This window comes from Agelaius tricolor, unplaced genomic scaffold (assembly GCF_023055355.1).
Source record: "Agelaius tricolor isolate 1412-34295 unplaced genomic scaffold, bAgeTri1.0.p SCAF_132, whole genome shotgun sequence".
Lineage (NCBI taxonomy): Eukaryota > Metazoa > Chordata > Aves > Passeriformes > Icteridae > Agelaius > Agelaius tricolor.
Window position 1 is genome coordinate 55,386 of NW_027269392.1, and position 24,057 is coordinate 79,442.

Below are 24,057 nucleotides of genomic sequence, written 5' to 3' on the forward strand. Positions count from 1 at the left end.
TTTTGGGACATTTTGGGACATTTGGGGACATTTTGGGAGCTCTCGACTTTCAGGACCCCGAATTGTTCCAGGTGAGCTCCGGGGCTGGAGGGGACCCCAAAATTTGGGGTTTTTGGGGACATTTTGGGGACAATTTGGGGACATTTCTGTAAATTTTGGGGAAATTTGGAGATTTGGCCAAATTTTGGGGCTTTTTTGGGGCATTTTAGGGTCATTTTGGGACATTTTGGGGTCATTTTGGGACATTTTGGGGACATTTTGGGGGACAATTTGGGAAATTTAGGAACTTTTGGGAGCCATTTTGGGGCTTTTTGGGTCCATTTCTGTAAATTTTGGGAGCCATTTTGGGCTTTTTGGGGACATTTTGGGGACATTTCTGTAAATTTTGGGGGGAAATTGGAGAAATTTAGGAAAATTTGGGGAGATTTGGCCAAATTTTGGGGCTTTTTTGGGGCTTTTTGGGACATTTTGGGGGTATTTAGGGAAATTTTGGGGGTAATTTTGGGAAAATTTGGGGTTTTTGGGGACATTTGGGGACAATTTGGGAAATTTCGAAACTTTTGGGAGCATTTTGGGGCTTTTTGGGGACATTTCTGTAAATTTTGGGGGGAAATTTCGGAAAATTTGGGGACATTTGGCCAAATTTTGGGGCTTTTTTGGGGCATTTTAGGACTTTTTGGGGACATTTAGGGACATTTTGGGAAAATTTGGGGACAATTGGGGAAATTTGGGGAACTTTTGGGAGCCATTTTGGGGCTTTTTGGGGACATTTTGGGGACATTTCTGTAAATTTTGGGGCTGATTTGGGAAAATTTGGGAACATTTGGCCAAATTTTGGGGCTTTTTTGGGGCATTTTAGGACATTTTGGGGGCATTTAGGGAAATTTTGGGGTAATTTTGGGAAAATTTGGGGTTTTTGGGGACATTTTGGGGACAATTTGGGAAATTTGGGAACTTTTGGGAGCCATTTTGGGGCTTTTTGGGGACATTTTGGGGACATTTCTGTAAATTTTGGGAAATTTGGGGACATTTTGGGGCCATTTTTTGGGATCAATTTCTGGAAATTTGGGGGTTTTTTTGGGCAATTTAGGGAAATTTGGGACTTTTTGGGGAGATTCGGGAACATTCGGGGACTTTTTGGGAATATTTTGGGCTTTTTGGGACTTTTTGGGACATTTGGGGAAATTTTTGGTCCATGTGGGGGCAAATTTTGGGGTTTTTTGGGGACATTTTGGGACATTTTAGGGAAATTTGGGGCTTCCCGGGGCTTTCTGGGGACATTTTGGGGACATTTGGAGACATTTTCGGTCAATTTATGGAAATTTGGGGACATTTGGGGACATTTTAGGGCCATTTGGGGCCATTCTTTTCGTTCCCGTTTGGGGACATTTTGTGACATTTGGGGCACTTTTAGGGCCCTTTCTGTCAATTTTGTGGCCATTTGAGGCCTTTTCGGTCCCTTTCGGTCCCTTTTGGGGACAATTTTGGGACAATTTTGGGACATTTTTGGGACATTTCGAGCCCGTTCCCACCGCGCATGCGCGATCTGTGAGCGCACACCCCCTCATTTGCATAAACCCCGCCCACCGTGGGCGTGGCGGCGCCACGCGCGGGAACTTCCCGGAACCCCTCAAGGTTGTGGAAAGGGGGGGATTTTGGGGGTCCCGAGGGGATTTTGGGGGTTCTGAGGAGATTCTGGGGGTCTCGAGCGGATTTTTGGGGTCCCGAATCCTCCTGAAGGGTCCGTGAGGAGATCGGGGGGTCCCTGAGGGGTTTTGAGGGTCCCGGCTCCCCCCGCGTGGTCAGTGGGAAAGTCCGGGGGGGTCCATGAGGGGATTTGGGGGTCCCGGGTGGGATTTTGGGGGTCCTCAGGGGAATTTGGGGGTTCCGAATCCTTCTCAAGGGTCTGTGAGGAGATCGGGGGGTCTTTGAGGGGTTTTGGGGGTCTCTGAGGAGTTTTGGGGGTCCCGGCTCCCCCCGCGTGGTCTGTGGGATAGTCCGGAGGGGTCCATGAGGGGATTTTGGGGTCCCGGTGTTGAATTTGGGGGTTCCTGAGGGGATTTTTTGGGGGTCTCGAGTGGATGTTTGGGGTCCCGAATCCTCCTGAAGGGTCCGTGAGGAGATCGGGGCGTCCCTGAGGGGTTTTGGGGGTCCCGGCTCCCCCCGCGTGGTCAGTGGGAAAGTCCGGGGGGGGGGGTCCATGAGGGGATTTGGGGGTCCCGGGTGGGATTTTGGGGGTCCCGAGCGAATTTTGGGAGTTCCGAATCCTTCTCAAGGGTCTGTGAGGAGATCGGGGGGGTTTGAGGAATTTTGGGCGTCTCTGAAGGAGTTTTGGTGGTCCCGGCTCCCCCACGTGGTCAGTGGGAAGATCGGGGGGGGATCCATGAGGGGATTTGGGCGTCCCGGGTGGGATTTTGGGGGTCCGAGCGAATTTTGGGGGTCCTGAGGAGATTTTGAGGGTCCTGAATCCTCCTGAAGGGTCTGTGAGAAGATCGGTGGGATCCTTGAGGAGTTTTGGGGGTCTCTGAGGAGTTTTGGGGGTCCCGGCTCCCCCCGCGTGGTCTGTGGGATAGTCCGGAGGGGTCCATGAAGGGGTTTGGGGGTCCCGGTGTGGAGTTTGGGGGTCCCCAGAGGATGTTTGGGGTCCTGAATCCTCCTGAAGGGTTCGTGAGGAGATCGGGGGGTCCCTGAGGGGCTTTGGGGGTCCCGGCTCCCCCCGCGTGGTCAGTGGGAAAGTCCGGGGGGGGTCCATGAGGGGATTTGGGGGTCCCGGGTGGGATTTTGGGGGTCCTCAGGGGAATTTGGGGGTTCCGAATCCTCCTGAAGGGTCTGTGAGAAGATCGCGGGAATCCTTGAGGGATTTTGGGGGTCTCTGAGGGGTTTTGGGGGTCCCGGCTCCCCCCGCGTGGTCAGTGGGAAAGTCCGGGGGCGTCCATGAGGGGATTTGGGGGTCCCGGGTGGGATTTTGGGGGTCCCGGGCGAATTTCGGGGGTCCTCAGGGGATTTTGGCGGTCTCGGGGGGAATTTTGGGGGTTCCGAATCCTCCTGAAGAAGCGTCTGTGGGAAGATCGGGGGGGTCTTTGAGGGGTTTTGGGGGTCTCTGAGGAATTTTGGGGGGTCCCGGATCCCCCCGCGTGGTCAGTGGGAAAGTCCGGGGGGGGTCCATGAGGGGATTTGAGGGTCCCTGAGGGGATTTTGGGGTCCCGAGCGAATTTCGGGGTCCCGGGGTTGATTTTGGGGGTCCCGAGTGGATTTTTTGGTGTCCCGGGTTGGATTTTTGGGGGTTCTGAGGGGATTTGGGGGTCCCGAGCGGATTTTTGCGGGTTCTGAGGGGATTTTGAAGGTCCCGGGTTGGATTTTGGGGATCCTTGAGGGGTTTTGGGGGTTCCTGAGGGGATTTTGAGGGTCCCGAGCAGATTTTTGGGGGTTCCTGAGGGGATTTTGGGAGTCCCGGTCTTGAATTTGAGGGTCTCGAGTTGGATTTTGGGGGTCCTGAGGGGATTTTGAGGGTCCCGCGTTGAATGTGGGGGTCCCTGAGGGGATTTAAGGGGTCCCGGGTTGGAATTTTGGGGTTCCTGAGCGATTTTTGGGGGTTCTGAGGGGATTTTGAGGGTCCCGCGTTGAATGTGGGGGTCCCTGAGGGGATTTAAGGGGTCCCGGGTTGGAATTTTGGGGTTCCTGAGCGATTTTTGGGGGTTCTGAGGGGATTTTGAGGGTCCCGCGTTGAATGTGGGGGTCCCTGAGGGGATTTAAGGGGTCCCGGGTTGGAATTTTGGGGTTCCTGAGCGATTTTTGGGGGTTCTGAGGGGATTTTGAGGGTCCCGCGTTGAATGTGGGGGTCCCTGAGGGGATTTAAGGGGTCCCGGGTTGGATTTTTGGGGGTTCTGAGGGGATTTTGGGCTCCCTGAGGGGATTTTGGGGGTCCCGGTCTTGAATTTGGGGGTTCCTGAGGGAATTTTGGGGTTCCCGGGTTGGAATTTTGGGGTTCCTGAGAGATTTTTGGGGGTCCCGGGTTGGATTTTGGGGGGGTCCCTGAGCGATTTTTGGGGATCCTTGAGCGATTTTTGGGGGTCCCGGGATGGAATTTTGGGGGTGGGGGAGGGGGGCGGGGTCTCAAGGTCAGTGATGTCATCGATGACGTCATTCATGACCTTCCCACCCCTGCCCCGCCCCCCTCAGGGGTCAGAGGGGCGGGGGGGAGGGGCGGGGGGAGGGGCGCCCCACCCCCACCCCCACCCCCTGTCCTGGGAACCCCCCCCAAAAAAATCCCAAAATTTAAAAACAAAATCCCAAAATTTCTCCAAAAAATGACAAAAAAATCCCAAAATTTCTCCAAAAAAATCCCAAAATTAACAAAGAAAAAAATCCCGAAATTTCTCCAAAAAAAATCCCAAAATTTCTCCCCAAAAAATTACCAAAATGACCAAAAAAATCCCAAAATTTCTCAAAAAAATCACCAAATTCTCCAAAATTTTCTCCAAATTTGGGGTCTCTGATCCCAAAGGTCACAAAAATCCCAATTTTGGGGGAATTTGGGGGGAATTTGGGCTTTTGGGGGGAATTTTGGGTCTTTTTTGGGTGACTTTTGGATGAATTTCTGGAGATTTTGGGGCTTTTTTTTTTGAGGCATTTTGGGTGAATTTGGGGCAAATTTGTGGCTTTTTGAGGTGAATTTTGGGAGATTTTGGGGTTTTTATGGGGGGCATTTTGGCTGAATTTTGGGGCTTTTTTGGGGGCATTTTGGGGCTTTTTTGGGGTGAATTTTGGGAGATTTTGGGGCTTTTTTTGGGTGAATTTGGGGCAAGTTTGTAGCATTTTTGGGTGAATTTTGGGAGATTTTGGGGGGCATTTTGGGTGATTTGGGGCAAATTTGTGACTTTTTGAGGTGAATTTTGAGAGATTTTGGGGCAAATTTGTGACTTTTTGGGGTGAATTTTGGGAGATTTTGGGGCTTTTATGGGGGGTATTTTGGGGGGGAATTTTGGGAGGATTTTGGGGCTTTTTTTGGGGTGAATTTGGGGCAAATTTGTGACTTTTTGAGGTGAATTTTGGGAGATTTTGGGGCTTTTTTTGGGTGAATTTTGAGTGAATTTTGGGGCTTTTTTTTGGGGGCATTTTGGGGCTTTTTTAGGGTGAATTTTGGGAGATTTTGGGGCTTTTATGGGGTGAATTTGGGGCAAATTTGTAGCTTTTTGGGGGGGCATTTTGGGTGAATTTGGGGCTTTTTTAGGGTGATTTTTGGGGGTTTTTTTGGGGGGCATTTTGGGTGAATTTTGGGTGATTTGGGGTCTTTTTGGGGCTTTTTTTTGGGGCATTTTGGGTGAATTTGCAGCAAATTTGTGGCTTTTTGAGTGGATTTTGGGGCTTTTTTTTGGTGAATTTTGAACGAATTTGGGGCAAATTTGTGGCTTTTTTGAGGTGAATTTTGGGAGTTTTGGGGCATTTTTTGGGTCAATTTTGAGCCAATTTTTTTTGCAGTAAATTTGGGTGAATTTTGGAGCTCCCAGTGTGACCAAAATCCCAAACTGGGGGAAATTTGGGGGGAATTTGGGGGAATTTTGGGTCTTTTTTTGAGGGTGAATTTGGGACAAATTGGTGACTTTTGGATGAATTTATGGTGATTTTTTTGTGATTTGGGGTCTTTTTAGTGAATTTTGAGTGAATTTGGGGCAAATTTGTGGCTTTTTGGGGTGAATTTTGGAGATTTGGGGGTGATTTTTTTTGTGAATTTTGGGTGATTTGGGGTCTTTTTGGGGCTTTTTTTGGGGCATTTTGGGTGAATTTGCGGCAAATTTGTGGCTTTTTGGGTCGATTTTGGGCTTTTTTTGGGCCAATTTTTTTTGAGTAAATTTGGGTGAATTTTGCAGCTCCCTGAGTGACCAAAATCCCAAATTTTGCTGCAATTTTGAGCGAATTTCGGTGAAATTTCGCTGCAATTTCGCTGCAATTTCCCCCCATTTCCCCCCATTGTGGGCGTGGCCTGAGCGTGGCCCCGCCCCCAGCCGTAACCCCGCCCCCAGCCCCGCCCCCAGCCCCGCCCCCTCCCCTCCCCCCCTTTTCCTCCCCCCCGGGGCCGTTTTGGGGCAGAATCGGCGAAACCCGCGCGGTACCGGGGGGGGGGGAGGGGAAATTTGGGGGAAATTTGGGGGAAATTTGGGGAAAATTTGGGATTTTTTAAGGGCAAAAATTGGGATTTTTATGGGAAAATTCCCACCCAAAATTGGGATTTTTATTGGGAAATTTTGGGATTTTTTATGGGCAAAAATTGGGATTTTTATGGGAAAATTCCCACCCAAAATTGGGATTTTTAGTGGGAAATTTTGGGATTTTTACAGCAAAATTCCCCCCAAAATTCAGATTTTTATGGGAAAAATGGGGATTTTTAGTGGGAAATTTTGGGGATTTTGGGGGAATTTTTGGGGATTTTTTTGGGGGATTTTTGGGAATTTTTTTGGGGTTTTTTAGGGGGAGTTTGGGGATTTTTTGGGGGAATTTTGGGATTTTTTTGGGTTTTTTTATGGGGGATTTTGGGGGAATTTTGGGGGATTTTGGGGGATTTTTTGGGGGAATTTTTGGGGATTTTTGGGGCGTTTTCTGGGGGGCGATTTTGGGGATTTTTTGGGGGGAATTTTGGGGGAATTTTGGGATTTTTTGGGGTTTTTGGCGGAATTTTTTGGGGTTTTTTAGGGGGAGTTTGGCGGATTTTTTGGGAGAATTTTGGGGATTTTTTGGGGATTTTTTTGGGGATTTTTGGGAGGAATTTTGGGGATTTTTGGAGGGATTTTTGGGGGAATTTTGGGGATTTTTTTTCGTTTTTCTAGGGGGGGATTTTGCAAATTTTTGGGGGAATTTTGGGGATTTTTTGGGGATTTTTGGGAGGGATTTTGGGGGAATTTTTTTGGCGGAATTTTGAAGATTTTTGGGGGAATTTTTGGGTAAATTTTGGGGGGATTATTGGGATTTTTGGGGGGGAATTTTGGGATTTTTGGGGATTTTTTGGGGGAATTTTGGGGGGATTTTTGTGGTAAATTTGGGGGATTATTGGGGATTTTTTGGGGGATTTTTTTGGGAATTTTGGGGGATTTGGGGAATTTTGGGGAGATTTTTGGGTTTTTTTTTGTGGGGAACTTTGGGAGGAATTTGGGGATTTTTTGGGATTTTTTAAAAAATTTTTTCGGGGAATTTTTGGGAATTTTTGGGGGAATTTTTGGGTAAATTTTGGGGGGATTATTGGGATTTTTGGGGAATTTTGGGGAATTTTTGGGGATTTTTTTGGGGGAATTCTGGGTGAATTTTGGGGATTTTTTGGAGTGAATTTGGGTTGATTTTGGGGGAATTTTTTGTGGTAAATTTGGGGGATTTTTTGGGGTGAATTTTGGGGATTTTTTTGGGGGAAATTTTGGGATTTTTATGGGGAAAAATTGGGATTTTTATTGGGCAATTTTGGGATTTTTATTGGGAAAATTCCCCCCCAAAAATTGGGATTTTTATTGGGATTTTTATGGCAAAAATTGGGATTTTTCTGGCAAAAGTTTGGGAATTTTTTGGGGGTGAATTTTGGGACTTTTGGGGTGAATTTTGGGGAATTTTTTGGGGTGAATTTTCCCATTTTTGGGGGAAATTTTGGGGATTTTTTTGGGGAATTTGGGGAATTTTGGGGGAATTTTGGGGGGATTTTGGGCATTTTTGGGGGAATTTTTGGGGGAATTTTGGGGATTTTTGGGGATTTTTTGGGATGTTTTTGGGGGAATTTGGGGGATTTTTGGGGGGATTTTTTTGGGGATTTTTAGGGGATTTTTAGGTGGAATTTTGGGAGAATTTGGGGGATTTTTGGGGGAATTTTGGGGATTTTTTGGGAGAATTTTGGGGATTTTTGGGGAATTTTTTGGGGGATTTTTTGGGGAAATTTTGGGGATTTTTTTTGGGGATTTTTTTTGGGGAATTTTGGGGGAATTTTAGGATTTTTTGGGGATTTTTGGGGGATTTTTTGGGGATTTTTTTTGTGGATTTTTGGGCATTTTTGGAGGGAATTTTGGGAGAATTTTGGGGATTTTTTGGGGGTATTTCAGTTGATTTTTGGGGGAATTTTGAGGGGATTTTTTGTGGTAAATTTGGGGGATTATTGGGGATTTTTGGGGGTGAATTTTGGGATAAATTTCAGGATTTTTTGGTGTAAATTTTGGCATTTTTAGGTAAATTTTCCCATTTTCTCCCCTCAGATGCAGCTGCTCCGTTTCTTTGTGCTGCCCCCGGCCCTGGGGGGGGTCCCTGAGCTCGGGGTCCCCTCGGGCCTGGGCTCCCCCAAATTCCCCCAAATTCTGGGATTTTTATGGGCAAAAATTGGGATTTTTATGGGGGAAATTCCCCCCAAAATTGGGATTTTTATGGGGAAAATTTTGGGATTTTTATGGGGAAAATTCCCCCAAAATTTGGGATTTTTATAGCAAAAATTGGGATTTTTATGGGGAAATTTTGGGACTTTTCTGCTAAAAGTTTGGGGATTTTTTTGGGGGAATTTTGGGGATTTTTGGGGGGGAACTTTGGGGGAATTTTGGAGGATTTTTAGGGACAATTTTGGGGATTTTTTGGTGGAATTTTTGGGGTTTTTTTAGGGGGAATTTTTGGGAATTTTTGGGGAATTTTTGGGGTTTTTTTTTGGGAATTTTGGGGGGATTTTTGGGGATTTTTTGGGGGTAAATTTTAGGATTTTTGGGGTAAATTTTGGAGACTTTTTTGGGGTGAATTTTCCCATGTTTGAGGTGAATTTTGGGGATTTTTTTGGGGGGATTTTGGGGAATTTTTTGGGGGAACTTTGGGGGATTTTTTTTGGGAATGTGGGGGATTTTTGGGGACTTTTTTGGGGGGATTTTGGGGGAATTTTGGGAGAATTTTGGGGAATTTTTGGGGGGGATTTGGGTTGATTTTGGGGGAAATTTTGAGGGGAATTTTTTGGGTGAATTTTGGGATATTTTTGTGGTAAATTTGGGGATTTTTTGGGGCAAATGTTCCCATTTTTGGGGTGAATTTTGGGGATTTTTTTGGGGAAATTTTGGGACTTTTATGCCAAAAGTTTGGGGATTATTGGGGGTGAATTTTGTGATAAATTTTGCATTTTTTGGTGTAAATGTTCCCAATTTAATGTAAATGTTCCCATTTCCCCCTCAGATGCAGCTGCTCCGTTTCTTTGTGCTGCCCCCGGCCCTGGGGGGGTCCCTGAGCTCGGGGTCCCCTCGGGCCTGGGCTCCCCCAAATTCCCCCAAATTCTGGGATTTTTATGGGCAAAAATTGGGATTTTTATGGGGCAATTTTGGGATTTTTATGGGCAAAAATTGGGATTTTTATGGGCAAAAATTGGGATTTTTATGGGGCAATTTTGGGATTTTTATTGGGAAAATTCCCCCCCAAAACTTGGGATTTTTATTGGGATTTTTATGGCAAAAATTGGGATTTTTCTGGCAAAAGTTTGGGAATTTTTTGGGGGTGAATTTTGGGACTTTTGGGGTGAATTTTGGGGATTTTTTGGGGTGAATTTTCCCATTTTTGTGGAGAATTTTGGGGATTTTTTTGGGATTTTTTGGGGGGAATTTTGGGGATTTTTGGGGGGAATTTTTGGGTGAATTTTTTGGGGATTTTTAGGGGATTTTTAGGTGGAATTTTGGGAGAATTTGGGGGATTTTTTGGGGGGATTTGGGTTGATTTTGGGGGGAATTTTGGGGTTTTTTTTGGGGGAATTTTTGGGGATTTTTTTGTGGAATTTTTGGGGGGAATTTTTTTAGGATTTTTGGGGATTTTTTTGGGGAATTTTGGAGATTTTTTTGGGAATTTTTGGGGGGAATTTTCGGGATTTTGGGGGGATTTTTTTGAGGATTTTTGGGGGATTTTTTGGGGAATTTTTAATGGGGATTTTGGGGGGGGATTTTTAGTTTAGGGGAATTTTTGGGATTTTTTGGGGGGAATTTTGGGGATTTTGGGGGGAATTTGGGGGGGAATTTTTTGGGGATTTTTTGGCAGAATTTTGGAGATTTTTCAGGGATTTTTTGGGGGGAATTTTGGAGATTTTTTGGGGAATTTTGGAGATTTTTTGGGGGGAATTTTGGAGATTTTTTTGGGGATTTTTGGGGGGATTTTTTGGGGGGAATTTTGGGATTTTTTGGCTTTTTTTCAGGGGGGATTTGGATTTTTCAGAGGAATTTGGGGCATTTTTTGAGGGAATTTTTGGGGAATTTTGGAGATTTTTTGGGGATTTTTTTTTTTGGGATTTTTAGGGGATTTTTAGGTGGAATTTTGGGAGAATTTTGGGGACTTTTTGGGGGGATTTGGGTTGATTTTGGCGGGATTTTTGGGGGGATTTTGGCGATTTTTGGGGGGTAATTTTAGGGACTTTTTTGGGGTGAACTTTCCATGTTTTGTGGTAAATTTGGGGATGTTTTTGGGGTAAATTTTGGCATTTTTGGCTAAATTTTGTTCTTTTTCTCCCCTCAGATGCAGCTGCTCCGTTTCTTTGTGCTGCCCCCGGCCCTGGGGGGGGTCCCTGAGCTCGGGGTCCCCTCGGGCCTGGGCTCCCCCAAATTCCCCCAAATTCTGGGATTTTTATGGGCAAAAATTGGGATTTTTATGGGGAAATTCCCCCCAAAATTGGGATTTTTATGGGGAAAATTTTGGGATTTTATGGGGAAAATTCCCCCAAAATTTGGGATTTTTATAGCAAAAATTGGGATTTTTATGGGGAAATTTTGGGACTTTTCTGCTAAAAGTTTGGGGATTTTTGGGGGTGAATTTTGGGACTTTTGGGGGGGAATTTTGGGGATTTTTTGGGGTGAATTTTCCCATTTTTGTGGAGAATTTTGGGGAATTTGGGGGATTTTTTGGGGGGAATTTTGGGGATTTTTGGGGGGAATTTTTGGGTGAATTTTTTGCGGATTTTTAGGGGATTTTTAGGTGGAATTTTGGAGAATTTGGGGGATTTTTTGGGGGGATTTGGGTTGATTTTGGGGGGAATTTTGGGGATTTTTTTGGCGGAATTTTGGGCATTTTTGGGGGAATTTTTGGGGGGAATTTTTTTAGGATTTTTGGGGATTTTTTTGGGGAATTTTGGAGATTTTTTTGGGAATTTTTGGGGGGAATTTTCGGGATTTTGGGGGGATTTTTTGAGGATTTTTGGGGGATTTTTTGGGGAATTTTTAATGGGGATTTTGGGGGGCATTTTTAGGGAATTTTTGGGATTTTTTGGGGGGAATTTTGGGGATTTTGGGGGGAATTTGGGGGGAATTTTTTGGGATTTTTTGGCAGAATTTTGGAGATTTTTCGGGGATTTTTTGGGGAATTTTGGAGATTTTTTGGGGGGAATTTTGGAGATTTTTTGGGGATTTTTGGGGGGATTTTTTGGGGGGAATTTTGGGATTTTTTGGCTTTTTTTCAGGGGGGATTTGGGATTTTTCAGAGGAATTTGGGGCATTTTTTGAGGGAATTTTGGGGAATTTTGGAGATTTTTTGGGGATTTTTTTTTTGGGATTTTTAGGGGATTTTTAGGTGGAATTTTGGGAGAATTTTGGGGACTTTTTGGGGGATTTGGGTTGATTTTGGCGGGATTTTTGGGGGGATTTTGGGGATTTTTGGGGGGTAATTTTAGGGACTTTTTTGGGGTGAACTTTCCCATGTTTTGTGGTAAATTTGGGGATGTTTTTGGGGTAAATTTTGGCATTTTTGGCTAAATTTTGTTCTTTTTTCTCCCCTCAGATGCAGCTGCTCCGTTTCTTTGTGCTGCCCCCGGCCCTGGGGGGGGTCCCTGAGCTCGGGGTCCCCTCGGGCCTGGGCTCCCCCCTGGAGGCGGCCAAGGGGGCGGAGCCGGGGGTGAGCGGGGCCAGCTGGGAGCTCTGCTGGTACCTGGGCTGGGCAGGTGAGAATTGGGCTGAAAAACGGCGATTTTGGGCAATTTGGGTGAAATTTGGGTGAAATTTGGGCGAATTTTGGTGAAATTTTGGGGATTTTCTGGGGGTTTTTTGTGTGGTTTTGGGGTCACCTGGGAGCTCTGCTGGTACCTGGGCTGGGCAGGTGAGATTTGGGCTGAAAAACGGCGATTTTGGGCAATTTTGGGTGAAATTTGGGCGAAATTTGGGTGAAATTTGGGTGAATTTTGAGTGAAATTTGGGTGAAATTTGGGCAAAATTCGGGTGAATTCTGGTGAAGTTTTGGGGTTTTTTGGGTGGGTTCTGAGAGGTTGGGGCTCACCTGGGCTGGGCAGGTGAGATTGGGGCAAAAACCCAAATTTTGGGCAATTTTGGGTGAAATTTGGGTTAAATTTGGGCAAAATTCGGGTGAATTTTGGTGAAATTTTGGGGTTTTTTGGTGAAATTTTGGGGGGTTTTTGGGGTCACCTGGGAGCTCTGCTGGTACCTGGGCTGGGCAGGTGAGATTTGGGCTGAAAAACGGCGATTTTGGGCAATTTGGGGTGAAATTTGGGCGAAATTTGGGTTTTTTTCGGGTGAATTTTGGTGAAATTTTGGGGGTTTTTGGGTGGTTTTGGGGTCACCTGGGAGCTCTGCTGGTACCTGGGCTGGGCAGGTGAGAATTGGGGCAAAAAACGGCGATTTTGGGCAATTTTGGGTGAAATTTGGGTGAAATTTGGGCGAAATTTGGGTGAATTTTGGTGAAATTTTGGGGTTTTTTTGGGTGATTTTTGGGGTGTTTTGGGTGGGTTCTGAGAGGTTGGGACTCACCTGGGCTGGGCAGGTGAGATTGGGGTGAAAAACCCAAATTTTGGGCAATTTGGGGTGAAATTTGGGTGAAATTTGAGTGAAATTTGGGTGAAATTTGGGCAAAATTCGGGTGAATTTTGGGTGAAATTTGGGTGAAATTTGGGTGAAATTCGGGTGAATTTTGGTGAAATTTTGGGGGTTTTTGGGTGGTTTTGGGGTCACCTGGGAGCTCTGCTGGTACCTGGGCTGGGCAGGTGAGAATTGGGGCCAAAAACGGCGATTTTGGGCAATTTTGGGTGAAATTTGGGCAAATTTTGGGTGAAACTTGGGTGAAATTTAGGTGAAATTCGGGTGAATTTTGGTGAAATTTTGGGGGGTTTTGGGTGGTTTTGGGGTCACCTGGGGCCTCTGCTGGTACCTGGGCTGGGCAGGTGAGATTGGGCTGAAAAACGGCGATTTTGGGCAATTTTGGGCGAAATTTGGGTGAAATTTGGGTGAATTTTGGTGAAATTATGGGGATTTTCTGGGGGTTTTTTGTGTGGTTTTGGGGTCACCTGGGAGCTCTGCAGCTACCTGGGCTGGGCAGGTGAGAATTGGGGTGAAAAACCCCAATTTTGGGCAATTTTGGGTGAAATTTGGGCTTTTTTCGGGTGAATTTTGGTGAAATTTTGGGGGTTTTTGGGTGGTTTTGGGGTCACCTGGGAGCTCTGCTGGTACCTGGGCTGGGCAGGTGAGATTTGGGGCAAAAAACGGCGATTTTGGGCAATTTTGGGTGAAATTTGGGCAAATTTTGGGTGAAATTTGGGCAAAATTCGGGTGAATTTTGGTGAAATTTTGGGGTTTTTTGGGTGGGTTCTGAGAGGTTGGGACTCACCTGAGCTGGGCAGGTGAGAATTGGGCTGAAAAACGGCGATTTTGGGCAATTTTGGGTGAAATTTGGGTGAAATTTGGGTGAAATTTGGGTGAAATTTGGGTGAATTTTGGTGAAATTTTGGGGTTTTTGGGTGGTTTGGGATCACCGGGGTCACCTGGGAGCTCTGCTGGTACCTGGGCTGGGCAGGTGAGAATTGGGGCAAAAAACGGCGATTTTGGGCAATTTTGGGCGAAATTTGGGTGAAATTTGGGCAAAATTCGGGTGAATTTTGGTGAAGTTTTGAGGGTTTTGGGGTCACCTGGGAGGTCTGAGCTCCCCTGGGCTGGGCAGGTGAGATTTGGGTCAAAAACCTCAAATTTTGGGCAATTTCGGGCAATTTTGGGTGAAATTTCGGTTTTTTTCGGGTGAATTTTGGTGAAATTTTGGGGATTCTTTGGGGTCACCTGGGAGGTTGAGCTCACCTGGGCTGGGCAGGTGAGATTTGGGCTGAAAAACCCAAATTTTGGGCAATTTGGGTGAAATTTGGATGAAATTTGGGTGAATTTTGGTGAAATTTTGGGGTTTTTGGGTGGTTTGGGATCACCAGGGTCACCTGGGAGCTCTGCTGGTACCTGGGCTGGGCAGGTGAGATTTGGGGCAAAAAACGGCGATTTTGGGCAATTTTGGGTGAAATTTGGGCGAAATTTGGGTGAAATTTGGGTGAATTTTGGGTGAATTTTGGTGAAATTTTGGGGATTCTTTGGGGTCACCTGGGAGATCTGAGCTCACCTGGGCTGGGCAGGTGAGATTTGGGCTGAAAAACGGTGATTTTGGGCAATTTTGGGCGAAATTTGGGCGAAATTTGGGCTTTTTTCGGGTGAATTTTGGTGAAATTTTGGGGTTTTTGGGGTGAATTTTGGTGAAATTTTGGGGGTTTTTGGGTGGTTTTGGGGCCACCTGGGAGCTCTGCTGGTACCTGGGCTGGGCAGGTGAGAATTGGGCTGAAAAACCCAAATTTTGGGCAATTTGGGGTGAAATTTGGGTGAAATTTGGGGTTTTTTTGGGTGAATTTTGGTGAAATTTTGGGCTTTTTTGGGTGAATTTTGGTGAAATTTTGGGGTTTTTTGGGTGATTTTTGGTGAAATTTTGGGGTTTTTTGGGTGGGTTCTGAGAGGTTGGGGCTCCCCTGGGCTGGGCAGGTGAGAATTGGGCTGAAAAATCCAAATTTTGGGCAATTTGGGGTGAAATTTGGGTGAAATTTGGGTGAAATTTGGGCGAAATTTGGGTGAAATTCGGGTGAATTTTGGGTGAAATTTGGGTGAAATTCGGGTGAATTTTGGTGAAATTTTGGGGGTTTTTGGGTGGTTTTGGGGTCACCTGGGAGCTCTGCTGGTACCTGGGCTGGGCAGGTGAGAATTGGGGCAAAAAAACCCAAATTTTGGGCAATTTTGGGTGAAATTTGGGTGAAATTTGGGGTGAAATTTGGGTGAAATTTGGGCTTTTTTTGGGTGAATTTTGGTGAAATTTTGGGGGTTTTGGGTGAAATTTTGGGGATTTTTTGGGGTCACCTGGGAGCTCTGCTGGTACCTGGGCTGGGCAGGTGAGAATTGGGTCAAAAAACCCAAATTTTGGGCAATTTTGGGTGAAATTTGGGCAAAATTCGGGCGAAATTTTGGTGAAATTTTGGGGATTTTTTGGTGAAATTTTGGATTTTTTTGGGTGGTTTTTGGGGTTTCTTTGGGGGTTTTGGGGTCACCTGGGAGCTCTGCTGGTACCTGGGCTGGGCAGGTGAGATTTGGGCTGAAAAACCCCAATTTTAGGCAATTTGGGTGAAATTTGGGTGAAATTTGGGCAAAATTTGGGTGAATTTTGGTGAAATTTTGGGGGTTTTTGGTGAATTTTGGGGTTTTTGGGTGGTTTTGGGGTCACCTGGGAGCTCTGCTGGTACCTGGGCTGGGCAGGTGAGATTGGGCTGAAAAACCCAAATTTTGGGCAATTTGGGTGAAATTTCGTTTTTTTTTGGGTGAATTTTGGTGAAATTTTGGGGTTTTTCAGTGAAGTTTTGGGGATTTTTTGGGCTTTTTTTGGGGTTTTTGGGTGGGCTCTGAGAGGTTGGGGCTCACCTGAGCTGGGCAGGTGAGAATTGGGCTGAAAAACCCAAATTTTGGGCAATTTTGGGCAAAATTTGGGCAAAATTTGGGTGAAATTTGGATGAAATTTGGGTTTTTTTCGGGTGAATTTTGGTGAAATTTTGGGGGTTTTTGGGTGGTTTTGGGGTCACCTGGGAGCTCTGCTGGTACCTGGGCTGGGCAGGTGAGATTTGGGGTGAAAAACCCCAATTTTGGGCAATTTTGGGTGAAATTTGGGCAAAATTTGGGCGAAATTTGGGTGAATTTTGAGTGAAATTATGGGGATTTTTTGGGCTTTTTTTGGGATTTCTGGGTGGGTTCTGAGGTTGGGGCTCACCTGGGCTGGGCAGGGGAGAATTGGGCTGAAAAATCCCAATTTTGGGCAATTTTGGGTGAAATTTGGGTGAAATTTGAGTTTTTTTGGATTTTTTTGGGTGATTTTTGGGGATTTTTTGGTGAAATTTTGGGGATTTTTTGGGGTTTTCTTTAGGTGATTTTTGGGGTTTTTTCAGTGATTTTTGGGGTTTTTTGGGTTCTGAGGTTGGGGCTCACCTGGGCTGAGCAGGTGAGAATTGGGTCAAAAAACGGCGATTTTGGGCAATTTTTGGGATTTTTTAGGATTTTTTGGGTGAAATTTTGGGGTTTTTTGGTGAAATTTTGGGGTTTTTTGGAGTTTTTTAGGGAATTTTTGAGGTTTTTTGGGGAGGTCCGAGCTCACCTGGGCAGGTGAGAATTGGGTCAAAAATCCCCAATTTTGGGCAATTTTTAGAAATTTTTTTGGCCCATTTTTGGCATTTTTTGGCAAATTTTGGGGATTTTTGGGATTTTTTGGGGTTTTTGGGGTCCCCTGGGAGCTCTGCTGGTACCTGGGCTGGGCAGGTGAGAATTGGGGCCAAAAACGGCGATTTTGGGCAATTTTGGGTGAAATTTGGGTGAGGAGGAGCTGCGGGTGCTGCGCTGGGTTTGGGGATTTTAATGGGATTTTAGTGGGATTTTAATGGGATTTTTTGCAGTTTTAATTGGATTTTAATGAGATTTTTATTGGATTTAAATGGGATTTTAATGGGGTTTTTAATAGGATTTTTATGGGATTTTAATGGGATTTTTTGGTGGGTTTTTGGTGGGATTTTAATGGAATTTTAATGGGGTTTTTAATGGGATTTTTAATGGGATTTTAATGGGATTTTTTTCAGTTTTAATTGGATTTTAATGAGATTTTTATTGGATTTAAATGGGATTTTAATGGGGTTTTTAATGGGATTTTTAATGGGATTTTAATGGGATTTTTTGGTGGGTTTTTGGTGGGATTTTAATGGAATTTTAGTGGGATTTTTATGGGATTTTTATGGGATTTTAATGGGATTTTTTGCAGTTTTAATTGGATTTTAATGAGATTTTTATTGGATTTAAATGGGATTTTAATGGGGTTTTTAATAGGATTTTTATGGGATTCTAGTGGGATTTTTAGTGGATTTTTAATGGGGTTTGAATGGGATTTGAATGGGATTTTTTGCAGTTTTAATGCAATTTTAATGGGATTTTTTTCTGGATTTGGGGGATTTTTCTGGGATATTTTGAAGTTTCTGATTCTTCCCAATGTTTTGGGTTCCAGGTGAGGCCCCCCCAAACGAGGAGGAGCTGCGGGTGCTGCGCTGGATTGGGGGATTCCTATGGGATTTAATGGGATTTTAATGGGATTTAATTGGATTTTTAATGGGATTTTTGTGAGATTTTAATGGGATTTTTGTGAGGTTTTTATGGGATTTTTAATGGCATTTTTATAGGATTTTTATAGGATTTTTTATAGGATTTTTTGGAATTTTTATGGGGTTTTAATGGGATTTTTAATGGGACTTCAAGGGAATTTTTATGGGATTTTTAATGGGATTTTAATGGGATTTTTAAATGGGTTTTTTAATGGGATTTTTGGATGGGATTTTAATGGGATTTTTAATGAGATTTTATATGATTTTAATGGAATTTTTATAGGATTTTAATGGGGATTTAAATGGGATTTTGAATAGGATTTTTATAGGATTTTTAATGTATTTTTAATGGGATTTTTATGGGATTTTATTGGGATTTTTTGGTTGGATTTTTATGGGATTTTTTAATGAGATGTTTAATGGGATTTTTTAATGGGATTTTTTTTGGATTTTAATGGGATTTTAATGGGATTTTTTAATGGGATTTTAATGGGATTTTTAAATGGGATTTTTAATGGGATTTTTAAGGGATTTTTGATGGGATTTTAATGGGATTTTTAACGGGATTTTAATGGGATTTTTTTGGGATTTATTCAATTTTTATGGGATTTTTTAACGGGATTTTTTTGGGATTTTTCAATGGGATTTTTATAGGATTTTTGGGGGGGTTTAAACGAGATTTTTATGGGCTTTTTGGAGGGATTTAAATGAGATTTTTATAGGATTTTAATGGGATTTTTTCTTTGGTTTTTTGATAGGATTTTAATGGGATTTTGCGGGGGATTTCAATGGGATTTTTTGCAGTTTTAATGCAATTTTTATAGGATTTTTATGGGATTTTTTGCAGTTTTAATGGGATTTTTAATGGGATTTTTCCTTTTTGGGGTGCAGGCGAGGCCCCCCCAAACGAGGAGGAGCTGCGGGTGCTGCGCTGGATATTGGGGGATTCCTATGGGGTTTTTAATGGCATTTTAAATGGGATTTTAATGGGATTTTTTTTAGGATTTTAATGGGATCTTTATGGGATTTTTTAATGGGATTTTTAATGGGATTTTTAATGGGATTTTTCCCTTTGGGTTCCAGGTGAGGCCCCCCCAAACGAGGAGGAGCTGCGGGTGCTGCGCTGGATATTGGGGGATTCCTATGGGATTTTTAATGGCATTTTAAATGGGATTTTAATGGGATTTTTTTTAGGATTTTTCTGGGATTTTTTGCAATTTTTATAGGATTTTTAATGGGATTTTTTTCCCTTTCTGGGTTCCAGGTGAGACCCCCCCAAACGAGGAGGAGCTGCGGGTGCTGCGCTGGATTGGGGGATTCCTATGGGATTTTATGGGATTTTTCATGGGATTTTAATGGGATTTTTTTCATTTTTAATGCCATTTTAATGGGATTTTTATGGGATTTTAATGGGATTTTAATGGGATTTTTCCTTTTTGGGTTCCAGGTGAGGTCCCCCCAAACGAGGAGGAGCTGCGGGTGCTGCGCTGGATTGGGGGATTCCTATGGGATTTAATGGCATTTTAAATGGGATTTTAATGGGATTTTTCTGGGATTTTCATGGGATTTTTAATGGGTTTTTAAATGGAATTTTTAATGAGATTTTTAGTGAGATTTTTATGGGATTTTTATTGGATTTTAATGGGATTTTCATGAGATTTTCATGGGACTTTTATGGAATTTTTAAGGGATTTTAATGGGATTTTTTGGGGATTTTAATGGGATTTTTGATGGGATTTTTAATGGGATTTTAATGGGATTTTTATGGGATTTTCATAGGATCTTAATGGGATTTTTTAATGGGATTTTTTAATGGGATTTTAAGGGGATTTTTCTAGGATTTCTCATGGGATTTTAATGGGATTTTTATAGGATTTTAGTGGGATTTTTGCAATTTTAATGGGATTTTTATGGGATTTGAATGGGACTTTTATGGGATTTTAATGGGATTTTAGTGCCATTTTAATGGGATTTTTTCCCTTTTGGGGTGCAGGCGAGGCCCCCCCAAACGAGGAGGAGCTGCGGGTGCTGCGCTGGATATTGGGGGATTCCTATGGGATTTTTAATGGCATTTTAAATGGGATTTTTATGGGATTTTTTTTAGGATTTTTATGGGATTTTTTTGTAGGATTTTTATAGGATTTTTAATGGGATTTTTCCCTTTGGGTTCCAGGTGAGACCCCCCCAAACGAGGAGGAGCTGCGGGTGCTGTGCTGGATTGGGGGATTCCTATGGGATTTTTAATGGCATTTTAAATGGGATTTTAATGGGATTTTTTTTAGGATTTTAATGGGATCTTTATGGGATTTGAATGGGATTTTAATGGGATTTTTAATGGGATTTTTATAGGATTTAAATGGGATTTTTTAATGGGAATTTTAATGGGATTTTTTAATGGGATTTTTATAGGATTTTAATGAGATTTTTAAAGGGATTTTTGGTGGGATTTTATAGGATTTTTATGGGATTTTGAATGGGATTTTTAATGGGATTTTAATGGGATTTTCATGGGATTTTTTGTGGGATTTTTAATGGAATTTTTAACGGGATTTTGAATGGGATTTTAATGGGATTTTTTAGTGGAATTTTTATGGGATTTTTAATGGGATTTTTTATGGGATTTTAAGGGGATTTTTTTTTATTTTAATGGGATTTTTAATGGGATTTTTATGGGATTTTCACGGGATTTTTTAGTGGGATTTTAGTGGCTTTTTAAATGGGATTTTTATGGAATTTTAAAGGATTTTTAATGGGATTTTTCCTTTTGGGGTGCAGGTGAGGCCCCCCCAAACGAGGAGGAGCTGCGGGTGCTGCGCTGGATTGGGGGATTCCTATGGGATTTTTAATGGCATTTTAAATGGGATTTTAATGGGATTTTTTTTAGGATTTTTCTGGGATTTTTTGCAGTTTTAATGGGATTTTTAATGGGATTTTTCCTTTTGGGGTGCAGGTGAGACCCCCCCAAACGAGGAGGAGCTGCGGGTGCTGTGCTGGATTGGGGGATTCCTATGGGATTTTTAATGGCATTTTAAATGGGATTTTAATGGGATTTTTTTTAGGATTTTTATGGGATTTTTTTGTAGGATTTTTATAGGATTTTTAATGGGATTTTTTTCCTTTTTGGGGTCCAGGTGAGACCCCCCCAAACGAGGAGGAGCTGCGGGTGCTGCGCTGGATTGGGGGATTCCTATGGGATTTTTAATGGCATTTTAAATGGGATTTTAATGGGATTTTAATGGGATCTTTATGGGATTTTTTAATGGGATTTTTATGGAATTTTAAAGGATTTTTAATGGGATTTTTTTCCTTTTTGGGGTGCAGGTGAGACCCCCCCAAACGAGGAGGAGCTGCGGGTGCTGCGCTGGATCCTGGGGTCCCCCCTGGCGCAGGGCGGGGACGTGGCCCAGAGGAGCTTCCTGAGCCCCCAGGGGCCCCACGTGCTGCTGGAGATCGGGCCCAGGTCAGGAATGGGGAATTTTGGGGCATTTTGGGCAATTTTGGGGCATTTCCGGGATTTTGGGGGGATTGGAGGGGATTTTGGGGGGATTTAACAGGGATTTTTGGGGATTTTTTTGGAATTTTGGGGCAATTTTTGGGGGATTTTTGGGCAAATTTAAGGGGGATTTTTGGGGAATTTTGGGCAAATTTAGGGGGGAATTCTGGGCAATTTTGGGCAAATTTAAGGGGGATTTTTGGGGATTTTTTGGGAATTTTGAGGCGATTTTTGGGGAAATTTAGGGGGGATTTTTGGGGAAATTTAGGGGGGATTTTTGGGGAATTTTGGGGAAATTTGAGGGGGGATTTTTGGGGAATTTTGGGGCAATTTGAGGGGATTTTGGGCAGATTTAAGGGGGATTTTTGGGGATTTTTTGGGAATTTTGGGGCAATTTTTGGGGGATTTTTGGGGAATTTTGGGGGAATTTTTGGGGAAATTTAGGGGGATTTTTGGGGGATTATTTGGGATTTTTGGGGAATTTTTTTGGAAATTTTTTTTATATTTTTTGGGGATTTTTTGGGAATTTTTTGGATTTTTTGGGGGCATTATTTGGGATTTTTTGGGAAATTTTGGGGGATTTTGGGGCAATTTGAGGGGATTTTAAGGGGATTTTTGGGGGATTTTTTGGGGGCATTATTTGGGATTTTTTGGGCAATTTTGGGGGATTTTGGGGCAATTTGAGGGGATTTTAAGGGGATTTTTGGGGGGATTTTTGGGGATTTTTTGGGAATTTTGGGGCGATTTTTGGGGAAATTTAGGGGAGATTTTTGGGGGGAATTTTGGGGATTTGGAGGGATTTTTTTGGGATTTTTTTCTTGAAATTTATTGGGATTTTTTGGGGATTGTTTTTGGAATTTTTTGGATTTTTGAGGGGGGCGATTTTTGGGGAAATTTAGGGGGGATTATTTGGGATTTTTGGGGGATTATTTTTGATTTTTGGGGGATTTTTTTGGAATTTTTTGGGATTTGTTTGGAATTTTTTTGGATTTTTTGGATTTTTTTTTGAGGGATTATTTGGGATTTTTGGGTGAATTTTGGGGCAAATTTGAGGGGATTTTAAGGGGATTTTTTGGGATTTGAGAAAATTTAGGGGGATTATTTGGGGGGATTTTCTGGCAATTTTAGGGCATTTTGGCCTAATGAAGGACAGCTCATTAGTGCTAATTAATTAATTAATTGGTGTTAATTACGGCAGGCTGGGGGCTGTGTCCTTATGCCACCTTTTGGGGAGGGTTTTGGGGGGGATTTTTGGGGTTTTTTTAGGGGATTTTTTATGGGATTTTTCTGGCGATTTTGGGCATTTTGGCCTAATGAAGGACAGTTCATTAGTGCTAATTAATTAATTAATGGTGTTAATTACGGCAGGCTGGGGGCTGTGTCCTTATGCCACCTTTTGGGGGGGATTTTGGGGTTTTTTAGGGGATTTTTTATGGGATTTTTCTGGCGATTTTGGGAATTTGGGGCTAATTAAGGACAGCTCATTAGTGCTAATTAATTACTGGTGTTAATTGTGGCAGGCTGGGGGTGTGCACACCCCTGTCCACCAATGCCGTGTCCCTGTGCCACGCGGCCGGGCTGAGCCAAGTGCGGCGCATGGAGAGATCCCGCAGGATCCTGCTGCAGGTGGGGCAGAAACTTCCCAAAAAATGCCCAAAAAATGCCCAAAAAATGGCCAAAAAATTGCCCAAACAATGGCCAAAAAATGGCCAAAAATTGCCCAAAAAATTGCCCAAACAGTGCCCAAAAAATGCCACAAAACTGCCCAAAAAATTCCCCCAAAATTGTCCAAAAAACACCCAAAAAATTCCCCAAAATTGCCACGAAAATTCACAAAAAATTCCCCCAAAATTGCCAAAAAAACTCCCCAAAATTGCCCCAAAAATGCAAAAACAATCCCCAAAAAATTCCCCAAAAATGCCTCAAAAATTCCCCAAAAATGCCCAAAATTGCCCAAAAAAATCCTCCAAAAATGCCCAAAAATTCACAAAAAATTCCCCCCAAATTTCCCCAAAAATGCAAAAAAGGCCAAAAAAAATCCCCCAAAAATGCCCCAAAAATTCCCCCAAAATTGCCACAAAATTGCCACAAAGTTGCCCAAAAAACGCCCAAAAAATTCCGCAAAAATGCCTCAAAAATTCACAAAAAATTCCCCAAAAATGCCCAAAATATCCCCCAAAATTTCCCCCCAAATGCCCAAAAAACGCCCAAAAATTCCCCAAAAGTTGCCCCAAAATTCCCAAACAATTCCCAAAAAAAACCCCAAAAATTCTCTCAAAATTCCCCCAAAATTGCCCAAAAAAACCCGCCCAAAATGCCTCAAAAATTCACAAAAAACTCCCCAAAAATGCCCAATAAAATTCCCCCAAAATTTCCCCCAAAAATGCACAAAAAAGCCCCAAAATTGCCAAAAAAACCCGCCCAAAAATCCCCAATAAATGCCCAAAAAAACGCCCCAAAAATTCCCCAAAATTCCCCAAAAATGCAGAAAAGTCCCCAAAAATTTCTCCAAAAATGCCCCAAAAATTCCCCAAAAATTTCCCCAAAATTCACAAAAAATTTCCCCAAAAATATCCCCAAAAAATTCCCCCCAAATTGCCCATAAAATCCTCAAAAAAATCCCCAAAAATGCCCAAAAATTCACAAAAAATTCCCCCAAAATTGCCCCCCAAAAAACCCCAGAATTGCCCAAAAAATCCCCCAAAAAATTCCGCAAAAAAGGCCCAGAAATGCGTAAACAATTCCCCAAAAATTGCCCAAAATTTGCCCAAAAAATCCCCCAAAAAATTCCCCCCAAAATGCCCAGAAATGCCTCAAAAATTCCCCAAAAATTCCCCCAAAAATCGCCCAAAAATTGCCCCAAAAATGCCCAAAAAATTCCCCAAAAATTCCGCAAAATGGCTCCAAATTTCCTCAAAAATTCCCCCAAAATTTCCCAAAAAATTCCCCAAAAATTCGCCCAAAATTGCCCCAAAATTGCCCCAAAAATGCCCAAAAATGCCCCAAAAATTGCCACAAAGTTGCCCAAAAAACGCCCAAAAATTCCCCCCAAATTGCCCAAAAAACGCCCAAAAATTCCCCCAAAATTCCCCAAAAATTGCCCCAAAAATCTCCAAAAAATTCCCCAAAAATACCCAAAAAATTCCCCAAAATTGCCCCAAAAGTGCCTGAAAAATTCCCC

The 24,057-nt window shown here is 43.3% G+C and overlaps 1 protein-coding gene across 3 annotated transcripts in view; it reads left to right on the top strand.

Annotated features, from left to right (window-relative positions):
* Nucleotides 1–1,580: 1,580 nt before the first annotated feature.
* PFAS (phosphoribosylformylglycinamidine synthase) overlaps nucleotides 1,581–24,057 on the top strand; it is a 96,144-nt gene continuing 73,667 nt past the window's right edge. For all 3 annotated transcript variants that reach the window (XM_071420270.1, XM_071420271.1, XM_071420272.1), the window contains exons 1-4: nucleotides 1,581–1,635; nucleotides 11,737–11,896; nucleotides 20,705–20,843; nucleotides 22,397–22,502. In XM_071420270.1, the coding sequence (XP_071276371.1) occupies nucleotides 11,737–11,896; nucleotides 20,705–20,843; nucleotides 22,397–22,502 (405 nt within the window). In that variant the 5' untranslated portion in view covers nucleotides 1,581–1,635. The remainder of the gene's footprint in view (nucleotides 1,636–11,736; nucleotides 11,897–20,704; nucleotides 20,844–22,396; nucleotides 22,503–24,057) is intronic.